Raw genomic sequence first — 26,951 nt, forward strand, 5'->3', positions numbered from 1 at the left:
GCCTCAGTGAGGGAACCGGGCTGTAACGGCTCTCCTCGTCTCCGCGCGCGCGCGCCCAAACCGTTTCCCGTCAACGGTCGCCCCCGTTCCCCTCACACAGGCTCTCCGTCCTGTTTTCCCGGGAGACAACGTTTCCCTCCTCCACTGCCGGAGGGAAGAAAGCGGGAATTGCTCATTTCTCCGACCCCGAGGCAGGGCAGGCGATAATACTTTTTTTGCTGAAGGTGAGAGGTCAAAGGAGGCTTCTACAGCTTTCTCCCCCTTTCTGAGAACGCTTTTTACCACAACTCGTTCTTACCAAGAATACTCATGTCCACCCAACTGTATAGAGATGAATACATGTAATATTTTTTTTGCCTGGAACGATTCAGGAATCCTTTGAAAAACAATTACACATGAACTTAGTTTTCAAACTTCTCCCCCTCTTAAAAATACTTAAAAAAAAAAAAGGTATACAGCCTGTTAGCAAAACCCAGCCAACTATATTTTACTAAAGTATAAAAATGACTGGAAATGTCATATAAACCCCTTTCTTTTTACACATATAGGTAGCAGTTAGTATTATAACACAGGTTCTAATCAGTACGAAATATTTGAAGGGGGGGACTAAACAAGTACTAATTCATGCCACTAAGCCATCCTAATACACACATCCAGGTAGGCAGTAACCTGAAATTAAGCTGTGTGCAAGTCAAATGCTAACAGCAGGAACCTGAAAACAGCATAGATCACAAATGTATATTTTTTTTATTTTGTTACTTCCTCTGCCACCTAAAATTACAGTCTGCTTTTTACACTAAAGCACCTAATATATTTACAACCATCTTCTAATAAAATAACAGTTAAATATTGAAAATAAGATTTTTCTCATAAAATATGTTTTCTATATGTACAGGTTTTATCAAAGAGGACTAAGTTCAATAGTGAACAGTTTTCCATCATCAACCATCAGCAAGAAAACAACTTTTCTGAAATAAAACTATGTCCGACTTATGTACAAATAGGCAGAACAGCATCTGTTTAACACCAGCCAATGCAACACTTAATAATAATGAAGTCAATGTTTGAGGCCTAAATTGTGTACTGCTTAAGAAACGTGCTTTTTTTTTTTTCCTTTATGAATAACTTCTTTGGTTATCGTTGTTCTATTATCTTCTTGGCTGTACAATAAAACAGCACCCGATTAATGTTACAGAACCAGGCATATATATGTGTATATATATATTTATATATACTAGGTTTAGCACAGATACCTGTCCCATGGTTGCTAGAAAAGTTCCACTGTAGATTCTTTAATACAGAGCTGGCTCTTCAGAATCAAGCCCACAAGTTTCTACTATGTTTCACTCTGTTCTTCAAGCAGAACTCTCACTGACTTAATTGCTTAAACACTCAGATTTTTTCCCCACCATTAACAGGGGAATCTGAAAACATGTATCCATTTTCCAGTGTAGCAGCCTTTCTCAGAAAGGTCCTTAAAAGTTCAAAATGATACAAGTTTGGAAGAGAAAGAGTAGACTCTGAAGGGTTGTTTCTAATACAGGCTCCTAAAAGCCAACACAAGTTACCGCTCACAAAAGCCTCCACTTTGCAAACCACTAAGACTTGCACAGTCTACAAAATTTATTACCAGTGGATCTAGTTGGCAGCATACAGCTGAACAACCTGCGTCGCATGGCCCCTGTAAAAGTAATGTGTGACAGCACAGACAGGAACTGCTGGGCAGTGTGCTGACTGGCAGTTTGGGAAAGAAAAGAAGGCTGCTGCCTGATCTCCTGAAACTCACAGGTATAGTAATCGAGAACATCATCCCTTATGTAGCAGAGGGAGTGAAATTCTACCCGCTGGTCAAAACCAACTGAAAAAAACCTCTGGAACAACCCCAACAAACACTAAAACCGCATACACAGGAACTTCACTAACCAGAAACTGAGAAGTGATTTCCATTCTCCTGAAGGGTTGTTCTTTAGTATCAGAACATTTGACCTTAAGTAGAAACTTCAGGTCATTTGGCTTCACATATTTGGCTTTGACAGAGAAGGCACCTCTGCCAATGAGTCCCACTGGTTTTGAACTTGTGTGGTCCGGTACTCCTATACAAAAGTGCCATGGTTTACCCTCATTTTGCATAGTTATACAAGGAAGAAAGACAGTAGAAAATAAAATCCACCATCTCTCAGATTCTGCTTAAGATGTTAGGAATGTGGCAAAAAAACCCCCAATAAAACAAAACCCAACCCATAAAAAAACCTAAACAACCCTGAAACCTGGAAGATCTGAAACCAGTCTTATAAAATATTTTATAAAGTTAGCAATACTCTTCTACTGTGCAAAATTCACAAGAAAATCAGTGCTGCTACCTGTGAAAGGTCTAAAATCAGTATTCATATTCTGTAATTAAAGGCCCACTCAACCTAACTCCAATTCTTAATTCTTTAATTCTGCAAGGTACAATTCTTTTGAAATCCTATTTACTTAGAGAATCAAATCTAAATTTATATAAATGGTGTTAGACATCCAGCATGTAGATCTGAACCTAAGGGAGGAGAAACAGTAATTAAACAGCAATGTCAACTCACCTTTGGAATATGTTTTACTAAATTAACAACATTTGAATTTGGTGTAACGAGGAGGACTGAAAATGGCACAAGAACAACATTTCATGCCTACAAGTAATAACTAACGTGCTGAAGGCATATACTCCACCAATCTCTGTTCCACGGGCAAGAATGTCTCCCTGTGTTTGTCTGGTGAGAGCAAGCTCCTGCATTGCTCGAGCATATACTCTCCTATAACCACTGAGATGGCTATTCAACAGTGTGATTTATTGTCACAGCGAAATATATTTCCAGTGCAATCTGATTACCAAGGCGGTGTTCCTGATTCAGTGTTCCCATCAGATGATGTGAACCACAGTACAATCGTCTTCTTTCTTCAATCTTTGAATTAGGTCATTTAAAAATCAGCAGATCAGAACCTTGCTAAAATGGAAGCTCTAAAATGTACAGTGTAACCAATGCTTTTACAAACTGCCTAACATGTATGCATTAAGGCAAGACAGAACTGAAAAAGTGCTGCGATACTACAGATGATACAGTCACTCCTGTAATTATTTCACAGTTAAATCAGATTTTTTTTTTTCCTCCACCTCCCTTAAAATGACAGCACAAAGACAAGGAATGTAATCATCTCCTTAACAGAGATGACATTTAGTCTCTAGAAGATGCTGGAAGTGATCCACTATAGGCAAAAAACCCCCAAACGTTCCATCAGAAGTGTGTGAAAATCATTCTTGTAATTGGGGTAGAATGAAACTTGGAAGAGTTAAAGACTAAAGATCCTACTGGGATCATCTGGAGGGAAGTGATAGCAGAACCACGAACTTCTGTAATTAGTGGCCTTGGAAGTTATCAGCAAAATGAGCTCAGATAAAAACACCTTATAAGAATATTTGTACCAATTATTTATTTTTCCCCCAAAACACAAATTAATTAAAAAAAAGGGAAAAAAGGAGATTTCTTTTTTTCTAGACCTGGATAAAAGAATTGTCATTTTTTAACAGGTAGTTTACAATCAGTGGGGAACAAACGAGCAGTCCAGGTTTCCTGATTGATCCATTCAGGGTGTGCTCAGTAGCTGTCTTTATCGAACAACCTTATTTACAACTCAGCATCATCCTGCAGTAGATCTGCATCTTCATCATCCAATAAAAGGTCAGCATCCATGACTTCATTCTCTTCCATGACATCACCCAGCTCCTGAACAACATCGTCATCAATGTCACCGACATTTTCAACATGTTTAACTAAACTCATGTGATCCAGAGGGATCAAACTATGCCCAACTGGCCCAGTAGTTCTCGCAATGGTGGCTGCCATTTCTGCTGCCACAGCAGCTTTCTGAGCCTTCTGCCTTTGCTGTTCTTCTTGTTGTCTGTGAGTCTTCATGTGAGCATTGCGGCTTTTGATTTTGAAAAACACCCTAAATTTTAAAGGAAAAAAAAAATCAGATAAAAATGCATTGCTTTTGATGAAATGAGCCAAAAAAGACTCAACAACCTATCAGTACATTTGCTTCCTTGTCCTGAAATAGAAGTCAGTGAAGTCTGCAATGCCATGGTGAGAATTTCAGGGACAGACTACCAGATTTATACATCCTGACAGTATCAAAATGGCCTACTCAGACTCTGCCGGAGGTATTTTGCAGCTCCCACAGTTGCTTCAGTATCTCTGCACATCCTAATTCTCCCTGCAGTTAGTTTCACTACAGTCTTGCACAATGGGGAAAAAGTGAAGGAATCCCACATCAGGATGGACAAACTCAAGTGCAGAAACAGAGAGTTGCCCACTGTCACATGCAAGTCAGTGATGAGGCAGGAAGCTGGACTGTCAGATGTAGAAATTCTAGCAGGTAAACGGATTCAGGAAAATTGGAGTAAATACTGCAGGGGAAGCATCCAAAACGTCATGCAAACCAACCTCTGAAGGTTTTGATAAGAGGACATGTCATCTAAGGGGAAACTTCTTTTGAGACCATCAGAGCAAAATAAAGAGTTTGTCACAACACTATTCACCTGGAATATAAATAGGCAAATGTGATGCGATAGTTCAGACAATCATATTCACTTACTTGCCACACTCCTTGCAAGGAAAAATTGTTGTTGGGTCAGTCTCACCACTTGTTGTGCTGTGGGCAGGTGAACTCTTGATGGAGCAGTATCCGCTCTGTGTACCAGATTTCTGCTTAGTGCCTGGAATGGTGCATCGGGTTTTTGTCACCTGATTCGTACCTCCATGAATGCGAGCATGGCCATTCAGCGCTTGTCGGGAACTGAACACCTGACGGGGAGTAGGGTCAAAGGAAGGGGGAAAAAAAAAAAAAAAATCAAAAAAATCAAGAAATACTGCACTGGAACAGGAACTGCAGAAAGAAGTATGCTGAACGCATATTACAATAGAACAACTGTACACATCTAATACACACAAACAATCTACTTGGCCAAATGCTGCTTGCTCTCAGCTATATCCCACTAGAGTTAAAGAAACTTAGTCATAATAAAAACAAACCAATGAGCTATCCTATTATTACAGTTGTATAACAAAATGGTAATCAGAGCTGTTACCATATAGTACTTCTAATCGATACATCATCTCAGGATACAATTTTATGTACAGATCAGCATATTGCCTATATTTTGTGATGTGGGAATTAAAAGTGGGCAAAAGGATTTGTCCAAAGATATTCCAGAGATATCACTGGCCAGGAATAAACCCCTGATTTCCAAAATCACAATTCACTAGTACGCAGCCCCCCTGCTATTAAAGATACCAAACACACGTACAGCGCCACAGTTTGGCATTTCACAGATGAAGGAGGACGAAGAAAGTGAAAGACTCTGAAGGGCAGGCAGATCTATATGTCCAACAAGAGGAATAGCTGGTGGGTCAGGAGACTTCTGCATTTCCCTTTCTTCCTTTCTGTCTTCTTCGATCTCCTCATCTTCCTCTAACACCTCCTCTTCTCCACTTGTCTGAAATAGTGCATTTAAGAAATACTAGAAATATGGTCAAAGACAGACAGTACTGGATAGTAGGACATAGACAGTACTGGAACAGCATGCTGCTTAGTCAAGTCTGCTTCCAGGTTTCAGTATTTTTTCCCATCCTGAATGAACTTCTGGTCTTGCTGGAACTACCACCCCTTAATGACAAGCTACAGCTCATGAACCTTCACTGCAGTGCTCAAAACACCCTCCATCTGTATTACAGAGCCGTGGCTCTAAGAGCCTACAGATGCCAAAGTGCAATACTCTCCCCCAACTGTTAGAATGGCAATGTACGCTATATTCATAGTCAAATTAAATGACTTATTTAAAAAAAAAAACAAACAAAAAACCTCCAAAACCAAAACAAAACACCACACATCTCTTAAGACTACCTGTAATACAGACCTTGCACACAAAGAATTGCACTGCTAGGCTGTGTAAATGGTATTTATACTGGAATACTAGAGCAGCCTTTAGGAGCACGCACACACAGGCACAGGAATAATTTACAGAGGTTTACCTGCATCATCAGTAGCAAAAGCCATAATTGCTGGACTAGAGTTAGATAACGCACTAGTCAAAACAGTTTTATCCCGTTACAGTCCAGGAACACAAAATCTTGGTGTAGCTGAGGTCACAGAATGCTCATACAGAACATAATTTAGAATTATGGAACAATTTTGATTGGAAGAGACCTATGTCATCTAGTTCAACCTCCTCCTCAAAACAGGATGAACACAAAAATTATCAAGTGTTAAACTTTTTCATATTCTTTTAGACTTACCAGACATTCCTCTCTCTTTTTCTCTAAACGTGTTCTGTGCTTCCGTCCCAAACGCAAGATTTTCTTCCAGGTATAGTAGTATTCCACACATTGTGCAACCGTCTTAGACTTAACCTGTAGTTAAGTAATTGCAGAAATAGTCCAATCTCAATTTTTTTCTTTCATTCAACACAATTTTAATATATTCCAAGAGGCAGGCTTTATTTCTCAAACATTCAAATGGAGAAAAAAAAGACAGTTTGACTACAATAGGAATACTCTTGTAGAATAATTTTTTTTAGTTATTGTTTTTCAGTCAAATCTGTGTTGACTATTTCAGCTTCAGTACATTTCTCTGGGATTCTCTAGACTCTAGTGAGAAAATGACTGAGAATATACTTTTGTAGCTCAGGTGTACAATACTACCGAGAAATCTAGGAATGAAGACTTGGTTCCCATAAACCCAAATGTTTTTCAACATTTGAGCTGACAAGCAAGGTATTCTGCCCCGAGATGTATACACCTCGCCTTTTCTGCTTTGTGGCAGAACATGAAAATTAAGCCGAAACACGTTCTCTCTTCATTAACAGGTTTCAACCCTTTCTGGCGCGAGGCTCAATGCCAGTGACTCAGGTACCTTTTAACAAACTGCCAGAGAGCACCAAGGTGATAGTGGAGCACCATACTCGGTCCCACACATGGAATGCCATGACTTGGATTCCAGGTGTGGAAACTTTTACATATAATAACAAAAGGAACAGATTTTATTTATTTATTTTTAACCGTTTTTTACTGGTGCTACAGTTGCATGCATAGGTACACCAAATGGAATATACCACTCCTAACGGCGTTCTTGTAACCACTGCTGGCTCTATGTTTGCAATAAGCTTGTCTGGCACTGGAGGGAAAATGAAGGGGAACAGAATGCAGCAAATGGAAAAAACCACTGGCAGAACAGAAATAACCTTACCATTTTCTGTACAAATATGAAATCTTTGCTGTAGGTGGACAATGCCTCTTTGAACAGCCGCCTTTCTTGATGCGTCCATTTGTCAGAGCCTTAAAAAAAGAGTGAATTCATTATAAACGATAAAAACTCACCACCTTTATGTTGATGTAGTAGCTGAAACAAAAACTGGGAAACCTCAAGCACACGCTAGTGATTGCTGCTACCCAAATACAAGCATGGCTGTAGTGACTCAGACCTTGAGTCCACCTAACCCGTATTCGGTCTCCAGCAGTGGTCACAGGCAGTTGCCTAGGAAACAGTAAGATCAGGGCAAGCAAACACAATGCCTCTCCCTAATTCTTCTTAACCTCTGACCGTTTTCGGCACAGGGGATTTCCTGAGTCTGTTGCAATTTGCTTATTTCGTAATTATCACTGTAAGTGCTAACCCACTCTTCCTTTCAACCAATTAAACTTCTTGCACCCAAAAGATCCTTTGCCGAGGAGTTTCACAGATCAGTAGACCCTCTGCATGAAGAACCACCTCCTTTCTTTGTTTCCTGGCTCCCAGTAGCTTCACTGGATGACCCTTTGTTCTTCAATCTCGACCATCATCTCCATGTATTCAGGATTGCATGTCCTTTCTGTCACTCCCACACCTTTGGTCATTACTGCTGTCCCTCTCTGAACCTTTTTCAGTACTAAAACATTCCTATAGAGGTGAAGGGACCAGAAGGGCACATAATAGTCAACATATAAGCAATCCACAGACTTGCACAGTGGCATCACCATGTTCTCTACCCTCTTAACATTTGACTTGTTTTTTTTTTTAGCTGTTGTAAAATACAGAGCTGATGCTTTCATAGAACTAGCGTTATAATCCCAAGGTCTCACTCTAATTGAGAAGTATCACCAGAGAGCTCATAATTTTATATGTAAAGCTTATATTGCTTATTCCCCTGTATGCCACTTTACATTCAGCTACACAGACGTTCATCTATCATTTTGTTCTCCAGTTGGTAACTCTTATAAGGTCCTTTCGCAGCTCTTCACTTGCATGGATCGAGGTAAGACACTTAAATCCTCTGTGAGAGAGGTCACAAGTAGATAGTGATTGTAGCAATGTGCAATATGCACAAAGTGCTTTCTGATCATTTAATGGAAGCTGTATATAAAACTTTCAGATATTGTTATTCTGTGTTTGCTTCACCAGCCTAACTGCCCATGAAAATGCAAAATCAACATTTAAATTGAAATGAATTTGTGCTTCCTCAGTATTAGTCAAACAGAAGGAACACAGAATTGCTCTACTGCATCAAAGCAGTGTCCTGTTTGTAACAGTGGGCAGCATTACATACATTAAAGGAAGGATATGCAAGAAGACATAAAGCGGATGCCTCTGAAATGACTTATACTATGAGAAGATTCTACTTCAGTCTGTCTGACAGTTTCTGAAGCATCTAAAACTTTTATCAAAAGAAATCCCTAATATTCCTGTCAATGTTACTATTCTCCATAGAAATGCTTGCCTCTGCACTGAATTCAATCAACTTGGGCTTGGCACCATGCATGGTATTGAACTCTACAGGTTACTTATGTCTATAAAAAAAAAAAAAATTTTTTTTTTTATTAACTTCAAATGTTATGCTTTTCAGTTTCAACTCCCAGGCTCACAAGCTTAGAGCAGGTATCTCACAGCTCCGTCATGCTGAAAACTACAAAATTAACTTTTCTGCAACCTGTTTTCTGCAGGCTTTTCCAGTACTGGATATAAGCATGCATTAGTTATTTCCACAGGGATTTACACTAAAGCTCTCTTAAGCGTCAGAGAAAGGCACTGGCTTCAAGCCACAAGTTTTATTTATTCTGTTATCACCCAAAGATCTTTTTGCTGACACACTGCCTTGCCATCTTTCCCACCCTGAACCAGCATCATTCCCTTCTTACACAACTTGCCAGGCATTTGCATTTACCCTCCCTTTGGGCAGGTGTAAATGCACTGATGCAGTCCAGGAGCCTGCTCTACTATGCCAAAGTACAACTTTAAAAAGCATGACAACACCAAAGGAGAGATTTTAGTTTTCAGCTAACCTCTCTAGCCATGCTCTCCTGCCTCTACCCCACCCACCTGGGGGGGGGGGGGGGGGGGAAGGGATTTAATTTCCCAAAACGTACACCTATGGAGGATTCAGGCCTTACAGTTTCCCCAATAGCTGTGGTATTAGCAGAGACCCTTATAAGATTATGCGGGTTAATTGGAAGTAACCTAATTAATAGAATAAATCCTGTGTAGGAAAAGAAACAGAAGAAAAGCTGTTTTTAACTCTGGTTGCTGGGAGACCGCTTTTGCTCTTGTTAGCTTGAGGGAGATATAGAGAACGTGTATAGAGAGATATCTGCAATGCAGCAAGAAAGAATTTTGGACTTTGGAATACAGATCAAATTTTAAAGCTGATCTTTATGTTTAGACATTTATTCTACATTTTATCTGCCATATTGGTTTTGCACTGATTTACTGTCAATAAATATCTTCCACAAATTTTGGGCCCAATCTGGGGGTTTTGAGGGGGCAACACCTACGCCCAGGGAGCCCCCCTGAGAGGTGGCTCGAATCCATTACCTACAGCATATGCTGGGTCTGATCCATACCCTATCTCAGTATGTACAAGAAGTTTTCAGACTGCCTGAAGCACATTATTTCAGAGACCATCTCTCCTGCAGTTCTCACTGCAGGAGAACTTCAGAGCTGAGAAATTCCACTGTTCAAGTGAAAACAATTCAAGGGTTTGCAACAGCGCTCCTCTTGTATTAGATACATGTTCCCTCTCTTTCCTCAAACACCATCCTGACAGATGGCAAAGCATTAGCACAGAGAGATTAGGGTGTTCTTCCAAGCAGCCCTGGGTCAGCATGCCCAGCTCTCTTGGCACACAACAGAAAAGCCTCAAGTTTTACAACTTGCTTCCCTCACAAGCCAATGGGTTTCAAAGGTGAGCTATTCGCTTGTACCCTCATTTGAGGGCAATGCTAAGGATGAGTTTGGATATTTATTGTTTGCGGAAACAGTTAATTCTCATGAGTCAGTGCCATGCTCTGTTTTGGTCTATTCCACCTTTAAATGTGGTGGTGCTTGAGAGTTGTGATTTCTGAGTATGGAGCAGAAAGCCCAAAGAGTTAACCCAAACAAATGCCACTTGAAGCTATATTAAGCTATTCATGCACTAGATTGTGAGAAATTCCCATATGCCTTGAGTGGCTGATTATCAACCACAAATAAACTGTTATTCAAGAGCTGCTGCATGGTGCTAGAGTGTGGCTGTCAATATAAGTTGCAATCACACGTTGCATTCAAGAGCATTAGTAAGTAATGCTTTGTCTTGTTATTTTATGGTACTTAAATCCAGACTGGTGAGATTTTGTTTCATGCTGTGATAAGCAGAATCAAACTTCCTTTCCTGCTTAAGAAATAGGGATACACTGATGTCCACAGGTCTCAGTGCTAGTTAACGAGGATTAGCATCATCTCATGTGAAAGATTAAACAAAACGATCTCGCCTGGCTCCTCCCTGCATCACAATAGAACACTTTCTGAAACTACTGTGAAGTTGCTTCAGTAAAGACTGTTCCTCCTCCTCTGCCACACAGGCAGAAATTTCTTATCTATCTGCTCTGCTAATTAGATCGCTCAGTGAGGATGAGGCTGCTGGGGTATCTCCTCATCTTCCTGCTCTCATGCCCTGGACTGTCTCTCATACATGATTTGGTGTCATCTCTTCAGACAAGAGACCCTGGTCAAAGTTCCTGGCTGACGTCCTCCTTCTCCGTCCACCCCCATGTCCACCCTTTGGACTGCAACAGAGCTGTTATCAAAGGCACTAGGCGTCTCCCCCAGCCAAGACTGAAAACCTGATCTTCACATTTATTCACTCTCATTATCAGCTGCCATCAGACATGTTTCTGTTCCTATTCTCAGGCCAAGGGGTTAAGGAGTTGCTTTACAAAAGAGTCCTTGTTACTTGGGAATCTTTCCAGCGAGCTGCTACAGCCAGGAAGTAGCTTGCTTCCATACTTATGTGGCACAATGACTATAACTGGAAATGAGTATATGACCCTGGGACATTGTGATTGACTGACTGACCACCAGAAGATTCTTGACTTATTTCCTATTGAGCCTAAACTGGAGATAAATTCTTAAATCTCTTATGTAAAACCCTATTCTGTATGTCCAAGTGGCTGTTAGCCACTACGAAGCATTAAGTAATAACATGGAGGGCTGCAGAGGAGAGGCATTTGCCACCTATGCTTAGCTGACACAGTTTAAGTCCAGTGGCTTAACCCACCGTGTGTATTTCACAGAGCACTTCTGCTTCATCACCAAAATGCGGTTCTTGCTGTGTTTGTTAAAGAAGCCACCATCCCAGACCTGTTTTTTTTTCAGCTAGATCCATGCAAAGACAGGCTCTGTATTCAGCACTAAGACACTAGCGAGAGTTACAGCACTGCCTCTTTGGAAGGATGCTCATGATTATCGTATTCATTTATCATGCACCATCACCTCAGACAAGGAAGGCATGATGGCAGACATCTACATACCAGAAAATGAAGACCTTACTGCTAATAAATTATAATCTGTGACTAGCAGCAATTTTAAAAGGAGATCAACACGTTAAAATTTAGTTTAAAAGAGGAAAAAAATTACTCAAGGCAGTTTTAAATCTGTAGAACCCTACACAGCAACATGGATGCAAAGTTTCTGTACATTGTCAGTCAGGTGAAAAACTGCCAGACTTGTAACAAAAGGCTCCGGAAGTACCACTCGGCACTGTCCACATCACCTCTCTATTAGAGGCTGCCATCCCTGCAGCAGACAGCAGAGAGTGCAGCGTGATCCCATGCTCCAGCCTGGGATGCCAGCCTTGGACTCTATAAACCAGCAGATACAGAGATCGCAAAGAAACCTACCCGCGTAGTGGTAATTTGCCAAAGGATGACACTTCAATCTCACTGGCTTTCTCAACAGCAGCTTCTCAAGAGCAACCTAAATGAAAAAGCAGAGAAAAACAGAATTAGCAAATGCAGTCAGCTGCTGCATACAACTGCATTTAGAAGACTATTTTGTACGAAGATATGAATAAATTTTCTCTCTCTTTTTCTTTTCTGTCATACAAAATCACATCAAATTACTCCAAGGCCCATTAACACTGTACCTCACAGAAAAGCACCTAATGCACACCTGTCCTGCCTTAATTAGCACAAATGTAGCTATTAGCAACTTTCAGCTCTTCCCCCCTTCTGCTTGCCACATACAAATACGTTTATAGTGTTTGATTTGATAGTGTTAATTAATACTAATATTTAATGGTTGGTTTGATAGCATTAATATTTATAGCATGAAGTCTTTTAGAATATCTTGTTTAGGTCAACATCTGTCAGGAATGACAGCAAGTATAGTTAATCCTCCTTTGGATCAGGGGAGACAGATGATTTGTGCATCCCTAAAATTTTTCCCGTGACAATGCAGACCCCCAGTATAGCAAATTTCATGTCCTCACAGTAAGTTCAGTCACCTGTCTCAGACCCCTCAGATACAGCTAACAGAGCCTAAGGAAACTGGGACACAAGCTAAAAAACACTGTATCAGACAATCCTGTGAAGTTGCATTTTGTTTTAAATTAGCTTTCCAGGAACCGGTGCAGGGCCTTGTCTTTCCCTAATACTGGGCAAAATGGATGTTTTGCCCTAGTTAATAACATTCCCATCACTAAACTAATGCAAATACTTGAAATGTATTATTTATATGAGAACTGTGTGCAATTACCTCACTGTTCTGAACGAATAAGTAGATGTGATTGCTGCTACAAAAAAGGGTTTTTATAAGGGCTAGAAGAGGACTAAGCTCTCTGTGACCAAATATAAAGCTTGTGAAATATCAGGGCTGGAGCAAGCACTGGGAGACATTCAAAGCCCTAAGGCTATAAACTAAATAATCTTATCTATATGAAATATATAGTAAGCCTTCAGAGAGGCACTGCTTTGAAATTTAAATTTATTAAAGAATGAAAGGGAAAAGTCATTCCCCAAAAATGTTACAGGATGTTTAAAGCATCACTGCTAATCAATCAGAAATCTCTTTTTTATATAACCGTATCTAAATCCATTTAATAAAGCATGCTAATTTATCTGCAGAAGAGGATCATATCTCCCCTTTCAGCTTCTTATCTTACCATAATATCTCCTTTCGCCTCAAAGAGAGAGTGCAAAGCGTATTCTGAGTTAGTTCCTCCACCAGGTAACACACTGGAACAGCTCATATTTAAAAGGTCTTCCACTGTCAGAAACAAGTCAACATTTTACTGCTAATACAGTAGCCTGTCAGCCAAACATCCAGAGATGAGGATTCTGTAATGCCGCTCACAGACAATGTAGTTCAGGGCAACAGCTTTCATACTCTCTCTCCCCAGCACCTCATCTCCTGGTTTTAGGATCACTCACTGAGGAAGGGATGTGACGGGATTTGCAGAGTGCATCCTTGGGACGGAAGAGGCTACTGCAGAGCCAGAGGCAGAGATCTGCCTGTGAGGCAGTGGCTTGCACAGGCCAGTGATGTTGCTGTGCCAAGAAGGCTCCAGCCAGGGTAGAGAAACAGAAATGAGTTGTGCTGGAAGCAGGAACAAACTCTGCTCAGGACTGGAAGAAGCCACTGAGCCCATCACATTTCCTCTCAGTTATGGTCACAGGAGAGGCCCAGGAACCATCAGCTGCCTCTCATCTGTGATCTCTGCCCTTACCAGGCAATTCAGTACCCAAAAAACCACTTCCCAGCAACGATCTTTCCCCCTCGGCTACCAGGAAACAGTTCATCCAGACTTCACTTTAAGTGACACTATATAATGTTCTTACTCTGAATCTGTAACATGTGGTTCTGGTCTCTTGCTCTGCATTCTCAGTAATTACTACTCTCTTGAACGTTTTGTACAGTATATCCATGAGAAATCAATGTGAATTTCTTCAACAGGCACAGGGTGATGTATGAACTTCTAAAATGGCAAATCATTGTACCTCTTTGTTGGAAGACTTTGTTTTCCAGTTCCGGCCATGGTTTCCAAACCAAAGTAGCCTTGTGCACATCTTTCTCCATTAGCCATCTGTCCTGCAGCTCAGGAATATCAGCCTGGAACCTGGACCCGATATTTATTCGTCTATAAAGACAAATAAATAAGCATTCAACTACACAACGTGCAGGAAAAAATGGAAGTCACATTAGTGTTCACTATGTTTCCAACAAAACTTTCATTACACTGGAAGGGCAGCAAATCGTGTCAGATCGCTTTATGCAATGCTTTACTCTCAGTGGGATAAGTACTTTGAATATGAGAGAGAACTGATCTCTTGAGGGAACCCAACATTTCAATACACAATTTAAACTATACTGAGACATCATACCTTACGGACAACCCAAGCTAGCCTATATGCATGCTGACTAGCAAAGAGGCTAGATGCCAGAAACAATAACTTTCTGTTCCGCAGAGGATGGCACTCTTCAGCAGAGAGCAGAGAGAGACATTACTGCTGAGGGTCAATCCTATTTGCAGACTGCCTTGGGGAACCTACCAGGTAACACCTCTCCAAAGCTTCACAGTTAATATATATAAAAGCAAGAGTACTGGATCAGCATATGTTCTCCTCACGGCCCTCTTCCCAGCCATCACTAACCCTTTTTTCACATTCGGTGGCTCCCACCAAGCCTCTCCCAGCATTTTTGAGCCACGACATCCACATCTCCCGCAGCCTCTTTGGTCCCAATGCCCTCAGCCACCATCCAGAGCAACCTTAAATGCATCCAGCCCAAGATGATTTCAGGCAGTTGAACACTACCTGCCCAGTTCAAAACACTTCATGCCACACACTCTAGGCTGGAGCCGGTCTATAAAAGCAGTGACAAAAACAATATTGTTTTTCTTACGGTTCAACAGTCTGCTCTCCAGGCCCAGGCGTCACCGGAATGACACTTCCATCAATACTATCTGAAACAGAGATTGGAGTTTGAGTTTAAAAGGGTATTTTGGTAACAACTGTATTGCTGCTGATGCTCCACCTCCCGGGCTGCATTGCCACCTCCCTATTAACATCAACATTACTCCAGTCTATTAAGCAAAAATTACCCTTTATCAATATTTATACAGAAACAGTCTAAACTGTTATCTATAACAGAAATGTCCTAACTTGCAGAGGTTTCTACTGCCCTGATCATGTATGATTAGACACCTTTTCTTGTGAAGCACTGAACAACAAAATGAACCCTATATCTCAAAACCAGGTCTTTTCCCTCCACTTCAGAAGGCCCAGATGTAACAAGAGGCATGGTGGTCCTTTCTTGAGGCAGACCGCATTGAAAGATCACAGCCTTACTCACTGGTTAGGCTCTCTATTCACTTTATGCTTTAACACCACCTCTACAAAATCCAAGGCAAAAACCCTGATAAAGATGGACTTTTCCATCTTGCCGTGCATGTGAGCACACGTAAAAATCATCAATGTGGTAACACCAGAAGAGAGGACAGTGGTATTTACTATGTACTGCCACTCTGTAAATGTAACACTTACTAGACCGACACAGCAGCACCCGCGGAGTAGGTGTCAGTGGAGTAAGCGGCAGCTGAGTATGTGAGGTGCTATGAGATGATGTGATAACACTGCTGAAGAGACCAGACCCTTGCCGAACTGGACTAAGCATCGGTGGTGGAGTGTAGGGGGGGAGCTCATGCGTCCGGTCTAGCAGGTGATCTCCGAGGACACGGGGAGAGCGAAGCTGACTCTGGTACAGGGTGGCACCGGAGTGGGACATGCTGAAGTTGAAGGAAGGAGGAGGTATGAAGAGAGGTTCGGGTCTGTGCCGATACTTCTTCTTGTCCTGCAATGGTTTGAAGTTTTCTTCCAATTTTACAGCACTTTGATGAGGTTTTTTACTAATTTCCTAAATGAAAACACACGCTAATTTAGTATTTAGGCATGCTTAAATGTTGTTTGCACACAATCCCCTACAGCTTAGGGCAACAGCCACAGAAAAGCTGTTACCACCAGGCAGTTATTCAGGTACCACCATAAGCCTGGTCAGTACAGTATCTGGTGCTACACAGAAACCTCAGGGGAGTGAGAAAAACCAGGACAAATTACCCTCACCTCTCTCAGCAAGCCCTCTGGGTCAAGGTAGGGCTGAGCCACAGACACAGAGAGGCTGCTGCCAGCTTTTGAAGGTGCAGGGAACGGCTCTCCCAGGCCACGAATCTCCCACACCCTTCTTCGGCTCCACCCGAACACTCTGGGCACTTCTATTTGCACTGAACACACACAGGCTGTTGGGAGTTACTTCATTACCCAGTCACAATTTATTAGAAACTTTATATGAGATGTTTTCCAAGGCATTTATTTTGTTTGACTAGGAAGGACACATGAGCTCAGTGAAATTACTGCAGTACTCAGCAGCAGGAAAGGAAGAAAAATGTAGTAAATTCAAATTCTTTGCCTCTTATCACTGCATTCCCATCAGCTTGAGTACAGTCCAGCTGCAACAAATCTTGAACTTAACTCTCTCCTCTTTCCTTGGAGGAAAAAGGATAGTAGAAGACCATTTGGGAAATTCACACACTGTAACGTGCCTAGAATTCTAGAAATGTTAAAAATCATTTAACAAATCCCTAGAGTCCACAGAAGCAGAAGGCACAGAATTTGTGCAAACCTGAAATCTGGATTTCTGGGGGGTGGGGGTGAGGTGGGAAGAAACAGGTTCTCAGGTTGTGCTTTAAGAACACACAGAAGCTGGTAGATGAACACAGTATTAAATATACTGCTTTCAGGTGTTCAGATTGTAAATCTTCCTTAGAATAAACTCGGAAAGTGGAAGGAAATTTTTGACAGATAGGGTTACTCCAGGATGTCTGCATCATCTGGTAAATTCTACTACTAAATAAATTACTACAATGTATGTTTAGATAACATACATCTTTACACCATGGGTGGTTCTTGAGAATCGCATTCACCCAATAAAAATCATGTTAAAGGAGCATTAGCACTGTCACCCTTTATCCCTTATGTTAATACGTTCCAGCTTGTGGAAATGTTTTTGATTACAGAGGTCCTGTCCTCTCTGTTAGATCATGGCTGTACCCTCTCCAACAGCTGTTGACATTTTTTCTCTCCAAAAAAATTAAGTTTTGGAAGAGTTTTCCTTTTGCAGGAAAAAAATGCAGCTTTACAGAGAGTTTTGTTGATAATGGACATTCAGAACAGTGAAAGGGTGAGGGTTACCTGTAACCACAGACACAGTGCATCACGACGGTGAACATTTAGTGTTCAAAAAGAAGAAAGGGGGAAAAAACCCTAAACTCAAGCAAAAAAAACAAACAAACCAAAACCTTAAAAAAACCCCGGAAGGCCAGATCCAAGTCTTTGATTAAGGGCTCATTTTGTTCTGCTCTTTAAATGTTAAAGACCTGGTATTCCTTTCTTACTAGTGTAAAGCAAACTAACCAACCAAGACAACATCTTAGAAGTCCTATACACCTCCATCTCCTACGCTGCTTCACCTACAGTATACCTTAGCCTCAGTGTGGTTAAGCCAACACTACTTTCAAAAAAGATCACACTGAATATTAAAGGAGATCGTGGTGTCCGTGGGCTCTCAATGCAGAATCACCTCAATACTTTTCTGAAGCTCCTGGAACTGATTTCCATTATCCAAGACTGAATGCATCCTTGTGGGCCCTGCTACCGCACCCTGATAGGCCCACCCTGGGTAGATCCTGATGGACTTCACTTAACTGCTAGCTTCAGCTCACTGTCCTGTAGTCTTGCTGAATATTTAGTTTCCTTCTGCTGTTTGATTTTACTGATTCCATGAGCTTTGTGTGAGCTTTTCTGGACAGCTCAAAGCACAGTATAAATAAATGCAACACAGCTCTAGTTCTTTGGTATTAAAAAAAAAGAAGTCTCTAATGGCACAATCTCTTTACAGATGAAGAGGGAACCGTAGATCTTTTGATCTTTGAACGTTTCCAGTGCTATTGCTTATATAAAAGGTCGGATCCAGAGAGGAAACTGCACGAGTCTAGTTTGCTTGGGCAATAACAAAGACTGCAAGCATAATTTTGAGTGAATGAATGCGCATTTAGCCAAACACTGGCAGATTTAATCACAGTCACTTTACATACGCTGCAGAAACACACAAGCCCAAGCCACCTACTCTGATGTCTCTAGAGAAGATCTCCCACTCAGACCTCAAAGATTCAGAAAAGACCATCCCTTTTCTCTTCAGAAACTAGAAATAGATAAGAAAAATTGTACTGCTGAGTTGCAAGCTAAGTATTGTGAGATGATGGCTTCCACAGTAAAGTGGAAGTTTATGTGTAAAACCTCTGTCTGAAAGGAAGAGAGTAAAAGATTTTATATATATTTGAAATTAGTGTGTATGTCTGAGTGAAGGGTCAGGAGGGGGGTGATAAATACACAAATATTACAAGGAGTCACCCACTATGGTATATGCTGTCCCCTTGTTTGGCCAACAGCCTCATGAGGGGGGGGAAAAAAAAAAAAAAAAAAAAAAAGTATTTCTCTGCATTATACAGATAATACCATACAGTAAAGGAGTCACCCACTATGGTATATGCTGTCCCCTTGTTTGGCCAACAGCCTCATGAGGGGGGAAAAAAAAAAAAAAAATGAATCACAAGAGTATTTCTCTGCATTATACAGATAATACCATACAGTACTTATACTCCCCAGTATCTCTTATCATGGCGTAGTCTGCAAGCATGGATTTGAAGGAATGAGCAGCATCTATTCCTACACTGGAACGCAAAATAAATACTGCTTGCTCCAGGACTCTTTCAGGAAAACAATAGAGCATTCTCACATCTCATTCAAGTACTCATCAATTCCTCGTGCTGCCTGACAATTTCAGTTTTATGAGCGAAATGAAAGCACTAAGCATAGCTGTTTTTCTTATATTGGAATTCCCAGTGATTAACCCTTAGATCTGATGCATGCAGAGAGAAAGGGAAAAATGACTTCATTGCAAAACTCTGAGTCGGCAAGCTTCATGTTGGCTTAAAGCACACACTGTAAGCACTGCACAGTGCCTTTCTATCTTTGGCTGAAATGAGAAGCACATATATCTGACTTTAAAAAACAGGAAGAAATAAAACTGTTGAATTTAAGCAATAACATAAAAACAAAGCAGCCTGAAAAGGAAAAAACAAAAACAGTAAAAAGATACTAAATCCCTTTGTTCTAGTGGGATAAAAGAATATCACATTCCAATTTCAAATGATTTATTTTCAGCTGAGGTCTTGATTCCCCAGCAAAGGGAAAATTAGTATTTTCAAATGACTGAGGAAGAAATGCTGTGATGCTACAGCCCTTTTTTGTTTATTAGGCATCATTAAGATTCCAGAAAATATTCTAAAATACGGATGTTTTAGAAAGTAGCAGCACTATAAGCAAAGGGATTTAACAAGCACAGGACAGTTAGTGGCAAGAAACACAGCACTCACAGAGGATGAGCAGGGGTTGGCCACTTTTGGACTGCACGGTGGAGAGTAAGTCATCTTCACGAGAACGGGCATCTCATCATCTGACACAGAGTTGGCAGGCTTGTCTTTGACTGTGGCAGCGCTGGCAGAAGGCTGCGTGCTGGGCTCGGGTGACAGAAGCTTTACAGGGACAGACACTGGCATGACGATGGGCGCAAGGCTATCCACCTCTTTAGGCAGCGGTTGCTGTGGTGGTTTCTCTCCTTCATCCTGTACAGACAATTAAAGGCTTTCAGCCCGAGTGAGGGAGGGCTACTTCTGGATCGATACACTATGCAACGTATGCACCGTGGCTGAAAAGAAGTGGCCAGGGTTACAAAACACACAACAGTGTTGCTTCTTGGACTCTTTATTTGCCTTGAACAAAGTTGGCAGATTATTTATGACTCCTACATAGGATTCAGCCTCGGTGATAAATAACCACATTAAGCATCTTTACAAGATAACTTGCAGGAGGGGAGATAAACACGTGCTCTTTTTATCACTGTAAAGACAGAATTCTCCATCACCCACCTAAAAACAAAGACACAGATGGTGTAACTCTGGTAGCTCTCTGCCTTCCTGAGGTATTCCCCATTAGGACAGAATTTCCAAAATATCAGGACAGAGAAAGACTGACTGACGGGGCAGGTTATTTTTATGCAGAACAATTCAAACCCACATTTTTGGTTTGGTATTTGTTGATACCTATAGAACTAAAACACTTGGGAAGAAAGCTGTCAAAGATTCAACAATCCTGCTCCTTCAATTAAAGCCTGGGAAGGCTTCCAATAAACATCCCTTAGTCATCCAAGTAGTCCAAATGAAAATAAGGAAGACTTGATGTTCCTGATATTTCTAATATAATAAACAAACATGAGGGGAAAAAAATTTAGACGCTCCTGACATGACTTTGTAGGGTGTTTTTGTAACGTGCAGGGAAACAGAGAGGGACAAACACTGTTCTGTCCTCCACCACCGCCTCTGACTTTAAAGCAAGACTTCTGGCCTACAAACTAGCAGAATTATGTGCATTTCTACTTACAGGGGGTATGACATAACGAAACAGCGCTGAGAAGAACAAGTTTTGACAGCAAAGCAAAGCATGGCAAAGCAAGCAAACATCAACATGGAAAGGAGAGAGCCAAAACCGAACTGCTACCTGTTTGAAGTTAGGAGATGCTCTTACTCCTCCGTGTGACCTCATGTGACCATTTAGAGCAGGCAAACTCTTAAACTCCTTCAAGCATATTGAACACATTAGCTTGTTCTTCGCATCAGCTCTCTCAGGAAGTGTTTCTCTGTTCTGGCCACTACTTTTATTTTCATTTTTTTTAGCATGGAACAGAAGAAGAGACATTAGTTTGGCATGTTCCCTTTGTTGCAGAGGAAGCTTTTTAGTCAAGGAAGTCAATAAAATTTTACAGCTAGATGGTTATGAAGCCACAAGTAAGCACGGGATGAGTGCTGTGGAATACGTGGGCAATAACCTAGATCAGCTGCTCCCAAGATGGGGAGAAGTAAAGTTTTGAGTAGGATACACTCATCAAAACGTGGCCCTCGGTATGGAAAAGTCTGAGAACCCACGAGATCTATCTATCATGACAGACCTACACTTCCCCACTCTTGACAGCAGTTAACAAGTACTTGGACACAATGCCCCTACTTATGGTAGACAACCATGCCGGAGGGCACCTCAGCCCTTCAGAGGTGAGACCTTGAGAAAAACAGAAGATCCCTGCTGCCAAAGATACAAATCCAAACCACACATCGTCCCTTCTCTTACAAATGCAACACTGAGAGCAAACTGCTGCCCTGCTTTTGCTTTTTCTTTGGTTCCTTTTTTTTTTCACTTTCTTTTTTTGAAAGACAAAGCATTTATTTGATTTTATTGCTGGGGGGGAGGGTGGAAGTCACACAAACTTAAATTCACAAAGCACAAACCTAAAGATGTTTCTAGAAAAGCAACAACTATTACCTACCCAGCGTGCATTCCCCTCCCTCTAAACTGCAGCACTCCTTTATATTTCTTATATTTCAATTAAAAAGATAAAAAAAAATCTTTTAAAAATACCTTTGTTCTGGGGACAGCGGCTGCAGTCTGCCATCTGACAGTTGCACCTGCTAAGAAAGGAGGAGAGGGGAAAAGAAGGGAAAAAAAGAGAAAAGAATTTTTCAGGAAATATTAATGCATAAATGAAGGTCTTCAAAGCATTATGTTTGCATTTTGCATATGATTTTACTAATATTAAAAGCCTCTGAGTGGAGAGCCTTACCTGCCTCTACCAAATCAATGCCTCTGTGAGCATGGCTAGTGCAAGTTTTCTTACCTGCTGTTTGAAGCCTTTGCTCTGACCCCGAAGTATTACTTTTGGAAACAGGGAGTTGACTAACTCTTCCTGAACAATCGAGCCCTCGGGTGTTGAAAAATTAGCAAGAGCATTTTGTTGTAACTGGGTCCCTCCTCCCCAGAAACCAAGGCAGAACTTCCCAGAGCCTCTCGCGAGGGAAGCAGCAGCCCCGCAGCAGCAGTAGCTCTGTGCCACCGCTAGCCTGGCCCAAAGCCAACCCAGAGATGTAGACAGGAGAAGTCTGTTAACGCAGTTCCCCAAAACATCCCAGCAACACCCACTGCTCACATCCTAACCTTCCGGCTCTCCTGCAACCATTTCGTTTCCACACCTTACTACTCTTCTACAAAACAAGTTTGGCTGAGCACGGATCTAAAATATTACCTACCTGAGGCCATGTGGTGCTGGGAGAGTCTTGCTGAGAGCTTTTGTTGTTCAGATGAACTCCCGAGGGTGGCAAAAGAGTTCGATGAGGGACAGCATTACCTACAGAATTAATCTCCTGCCGTGCAGGATCCTCCGTGGTCCCTGGTGGAGTGAGGCCAACGTGGGAGTTCAGAGACGGCGCTCTGCTCTCACTCGGGTATTGCTTCTGCTGATCTTGCTGCTGCTGCAGTAAACTCTGCGGGTACAAGTGCCTGTACTGTTCATGGGGATCTTGGTAGCAATACTGAGGCACTGCTCCCAACTGGATAAGCTGCACAGGATGACTTGGATCCTGAGAGTACTGGTGTGGTTCATGCATAGTCTTTGGATCTGCTTCCCTGTGATATGGAGGAAGTGGCAATTGCATCTGTTGCTGCTGTTGCTGTAACTGCTGCATGACAGGTTGCGTTTGGTAATACTGAGCTATTTGCATTGGACACTGCCGCTGCTGCTGCTGCCGAGTTGGCTGTTGCTGCTGCTGTTGGATCTCCTGTATTGAGAGCCGCTGATGTCCCTGCTGCGACTGAGCATAGTATTGAGTCTGCTGCAAGTGCTGCATCTGTTGCGGTAAGAGCTGCTGGGACTGCATTTGTTGGACGTGCGTCTGTCCTTGCTGAAACGCAGAATGCATCTGCATTTGTGATAAATGCTGCTGGTAGTCGTAGTACAACTGTTGATGCTGCATGACTTGCATTTGTTGCTTTTGCTGTGTGCTTGCAAAATTCTGGTGTGTTTGCTGTGGCAGTGGCTGATATCTTTGTACACTGGAAGTTACAGGCTGTTGCTCAACCGCTGGTTTCTGGGACAGCAGCTGCCTGAGCGCACTGTCACCAGAATTATCCACTATTGAAGACTCGGTGTGCAAAACCTGAGCCATGTTGTTGACTTGAATTCTCAGATTTTGGTTAGCAAATACTTGTGTAAAGGAATCCAATTTATGCAGGACCCCACTGGTAATTTTTTGCGATCGATTTTCACTGGGTTGAGAGTAAGAATATTGGTATCCATCCTGGGACTCCCCCTGCCCGAGGGGGCTCCACATTGCGCTTTGATTATTCAAATTGTTCCTCACTGGGACATGGTTTCCTGAGCCAGAATGTGTCCAACTGGTTTGTCTAGATGTATCCATTGACCCAAGACTTTTTGAACCTACAGGCAAAGCTATACTGTCTCTTGAATCTTGGGGAAACTGGGGGGAGAGAGGGGACACCTGGGGAGCATCCATAACAGATGTCCCATAGCTATGATTTAGAGATGGCAGGGAGTTCATTTGGTGTTGTTGGTAGTACAAGTTCTCATTGTTGTTGGCAGTATGGTTAGTTTTATACAATTGCTGGTCCCCCATTTTTGGTCACTTCTGTTCCAAACTTACAGGCACGCGAACCATTGAAATCTCTATGAACCCTGAGATAGCTGAGTGAGGGGAAGGGAGGGGAGGGGAAAAGAAGCTAGAATTACTTATAATTCAGCATGTCCATGTGCATCACAAGGACTAAGATTTCCTCCAGTCTATCAGTAATTCCAATCTCAGACTCGACGTTGCTTCACATCTTCAATAAATGGACCACAGCACAAATCCTACACAGATCAATAGGTTCGGTGTGCCAGGCATCTGCAGAGTAAGAGAAAGACAAGGTAAGTGCTGGCTCTCTGCATAAGCCATTACTGTTATTGCCTCAAAGGAAACTGTAAAATCTCCTAGTTTGAAATACATAATCAGATGCAAAATTGTAGCAGCTGGGCTATTCCAGAGCAGTTAGATTACTTCATCTCATCCCATTATCCTGCCTCTTCTCTAGTGCTCTGATAAAATCATTCTGCCAAACCAATAAAGGCTTATTCTTCAAAACTGTTTTTTCCCCTGAAGTATATGAACATTCAAGCAGTTTTAGCTGGCCACATACTGCTCTCTCATGACTAGTTTTAGCCAGACAGTTACTATCAAGCCAAGTCACTGTCGTAGTGTTACAGCTGCCTTGTCAGAAGCAACACGCCCATTTTATAACACAAAAATCAAGCACTGCGGACACCACAGGTGCCTCCACAAAGGCCTGAAAAGGCAGGTAAAAGAAAACCATGGCTTTGAACAGAGCTAACCGTACTCAGATATCAGCATCTAAAAGGACACACAGAAAAGTCAATTGCAATCTGGGATTTGCACATAGCCTTCCACAGCTTCCAGGGTATCTACAGGAGGTGTCCACCGGTGGTATGAAAATAGAGCGTCACTGAAGAATAAGATGCAACACTAATGCTCATTGCTGAGACAATTAAAAAAAAATAAAAAAAAAATCAGGAGCACAGTTACCCAACTGCATCTGTGCACGTAGATTAGTTTGCTACAGCTATGTGGAATCTGATTAATGCTAAAACCAAACCAGTCCATGGAAATCTTTTCTGATCACTCACCTTACGTCAGGAGCGCTGAACTCCAACTTCTGTTCTACCCTCCCTCTCACCCTTCCTTCTTTGCTTTGCATTATTTTAACAGACTAATTTATACCGAACGCAATCTTTTATCATTTTTACTGCATAAACTGTAATTCAAAGTAATACTTTACAGATGTCTGTACTGTTTTCGATGAATAAAACCAAATACATTGGCACATTATAGGGTTGTTTTACTATTCCACAGTATGAAGCAATCACTGCGTCTACAATCACACACATGCACAGAGGTACAACATGCCTACGCACACATAAATATGTTTTAACATAAAAGTTGATTCTGAATTTTAACAAGAGCACAAAAAATATTAGACCAGAACCTTAACTCTGCCTCCTTCACATCTGCCTTTCTAAACGTAATGCTTTCCACCAAAGACTCCTGCGTACTGATGTCCTTACCTTCTTAAACTTAGGAGAATCCTTGATCTAGATGGATAAATGTGAAGTCACTCATGGAGAAAATTTTAACCATTGCCAGATGCATATTAACGAGGTCTGTGCTAGCAACAGCAAATAAGGGTAATACATAGCTGCAGGCAGACAGAAACCTTTTCCGTTCTAGCATAACGTATGACAGAAAACCATAGCTCCCAATGAAGAGGGCTTTCAGTGTGTACACAGTTTTTGTGTACACCATCTGCAGCCATTAGCATGTAACATTTTCACGTGACAAATAATGGCTGAGAATAATTGCAAATTTACTTCCCCTTTCCAGAAATATACATTGCTTCATAGTTTCTCTGAACACACTCCCTTCCAGATTTTTATAGATGCACAATTAAAAAAAGATAGGAGTCAACAATGAATGGTCAGGCTGCCAATGAGATTTTTCAGCCACAACCCAACTTCAAAGACTTCCTATTAAAAATTATGAAGGGAAACTAAACAAAGCCTCCACAAAACATTCAAAGGGCCTAAAAATAAACACTGTGTGATATTTCACACTGACAGGCCACCAGCTTTTAGAGGACAAGAGGGATCCTACACAGGAATATGCACCTCCTCTTATGCGGGCCAAGGTAAGAAAGCTCAGCTGAGATGCCCTGAACGCATCTTCCCATGAAAACAGGGCACTATTGGATCTGTCGATACACTTTTTATATAGGAGGTATGTCCCATTTCACCTATTAACAGTGTTGTAATTTACACCAAGTTCCTTGGTTTTGGCCCTTCTTTTTAAAGTTTGAAGTGACAAGTATCAGTCAAAGGACAAGAAATAATAGTGATACAAACCAGTGAGCGAGAATAAATGTCTCCAGGAGACAATTAAAAGACCGCAAGAATTTCAGGAGTAAGCACAGTAGAGCACTTATCCTTAAGGCAGCAATCTACATGATTTTGGTATAAAAGTGAATCAGGCGGCTAGCCAGGCCCCTGATCCCCTGCTCTTCCCACAGGCAGGAGCACCATGCTGGCAGATGCTACCACCTGTACCAGCAGCCACAGCTAGTTTTGTGGTCACCAGAGAAAAATGTCAGCCCTTGGGCATGCACCAAATTCCACTTACTGCACCTTTTCACCTGCGGGTTACCTGTCACAGTTCTCAGGGTACTGGAAAACAGTCAAGAAGGTTTTACATCTGAGGCATTAGCACAAACCTCTCTCTTCCCCTCTCTCAGAAGACAAAAAAAAAAAAAAAAAAAAAAAAAAAAAAAACATAGAAATTTCCTCTCCAGCAGCTCCAGCATCCTCAACTCACCTCCAGTTTGGGAGGTGGGACATACTGCTGTTATCATCACGTTACACAGAAACATTTGTAAAAATCTGAAAAAATTATAATGGAATGTTATATTAAAACACCAATCAAGTCACAAAAGGACTGGAAAGTTCAGTGACTATGAGAGTCACATTTGAAAAAATTTGCATTTTTTTCAAACACCCATCTCTCCCTGCCCCCCCACCAC

At 41.6% G+C, this 26,951-nt stretch overlaps 1 protein-coding gene across 1 annotated transcript in view; it reads right to left on the reverse strand.

Moving 5' to 3' along the window:
• Window positions 1-3,446: 3,446 nt before the first annotated feature.
• TRERF1 (transcriptional regulating factor 1) overlaps window positions 3,447-26,951 on the reverse strand; it is a 75,881-nt gene continuing 52,376 nt past the window's right edge. Inside the window, exons 3-16 of the mRNA XM_019472159.1 lie at window positions 22,562-24,211; window positions 21,897-21,943; window positions 20,985-21,135; window positions 19,805-20,053; window positions 15,861-16,230; window positions 15,220-15,280; window positions 14,316-14,455; window positions 13,481-13,584; window positions 12,219-12,294; window positions 7,279-7,367; window positions 6,330-6,443; window positions 5,342-5,530; window positions 4,630-4,838; window positions 3,447-3,981 (exon numbers count right to left, since the gene is read on the reverse strand). Coding sequence (XP_019327704.1) covers window positions 3,660-3,981; window positions 4,630-4,838; window positions 5,342-5,530; window positions 6,330-6,443; window positions 7,279-7,367; window positions 12,219-12,294; window positions 13,481-13,584; window positions 14,316-14,455; window positions 15,220-15,280; window positions 15,861-16,230; window positions 19,805-20,053; window positions 20,985-21,135; window positions 21,897-21,943; window positions 22,562-23,944 — 3,504 coding nt within the window. The 5' untranslated portion in view covers window positions 23,945-24,211 and the 3' untranslated portion in view covers window positions 3,447-3,659. The remainder of the gene's footprint in view (window positions 3,982-4,629; window positions 4,839-5,341; window positions 5,531-6,329; window positions 6,444-7,278; window positions 7,368-12,218; window positions 12,295-13,480; window positions 13,585-14,315; window positions 14,456-15,219; window positions 15,281-15,860; window positions 16,231-19,804; window positions 20,054-20,984; window positions 21,136-21,896; window positions 21,944-22,561; window positions 24,212-26,951) is intronic.

This window comes from Aptenodytes forsteri, unplaced genomic scaffold (assembly GCF_000699145.1).
Source record: "Aptenodytes forsteri isolate BGI_AS27 unplaced genomic scaffold, ASM69914v1 Scaffold195, whole genome shotgun sequence".
NCBI lineage: Eukaryota > Metazoa > Chordata > Aves > Sphenisciformes > Spheniscidae > Aptenodytes > Aptenodytes forsteri.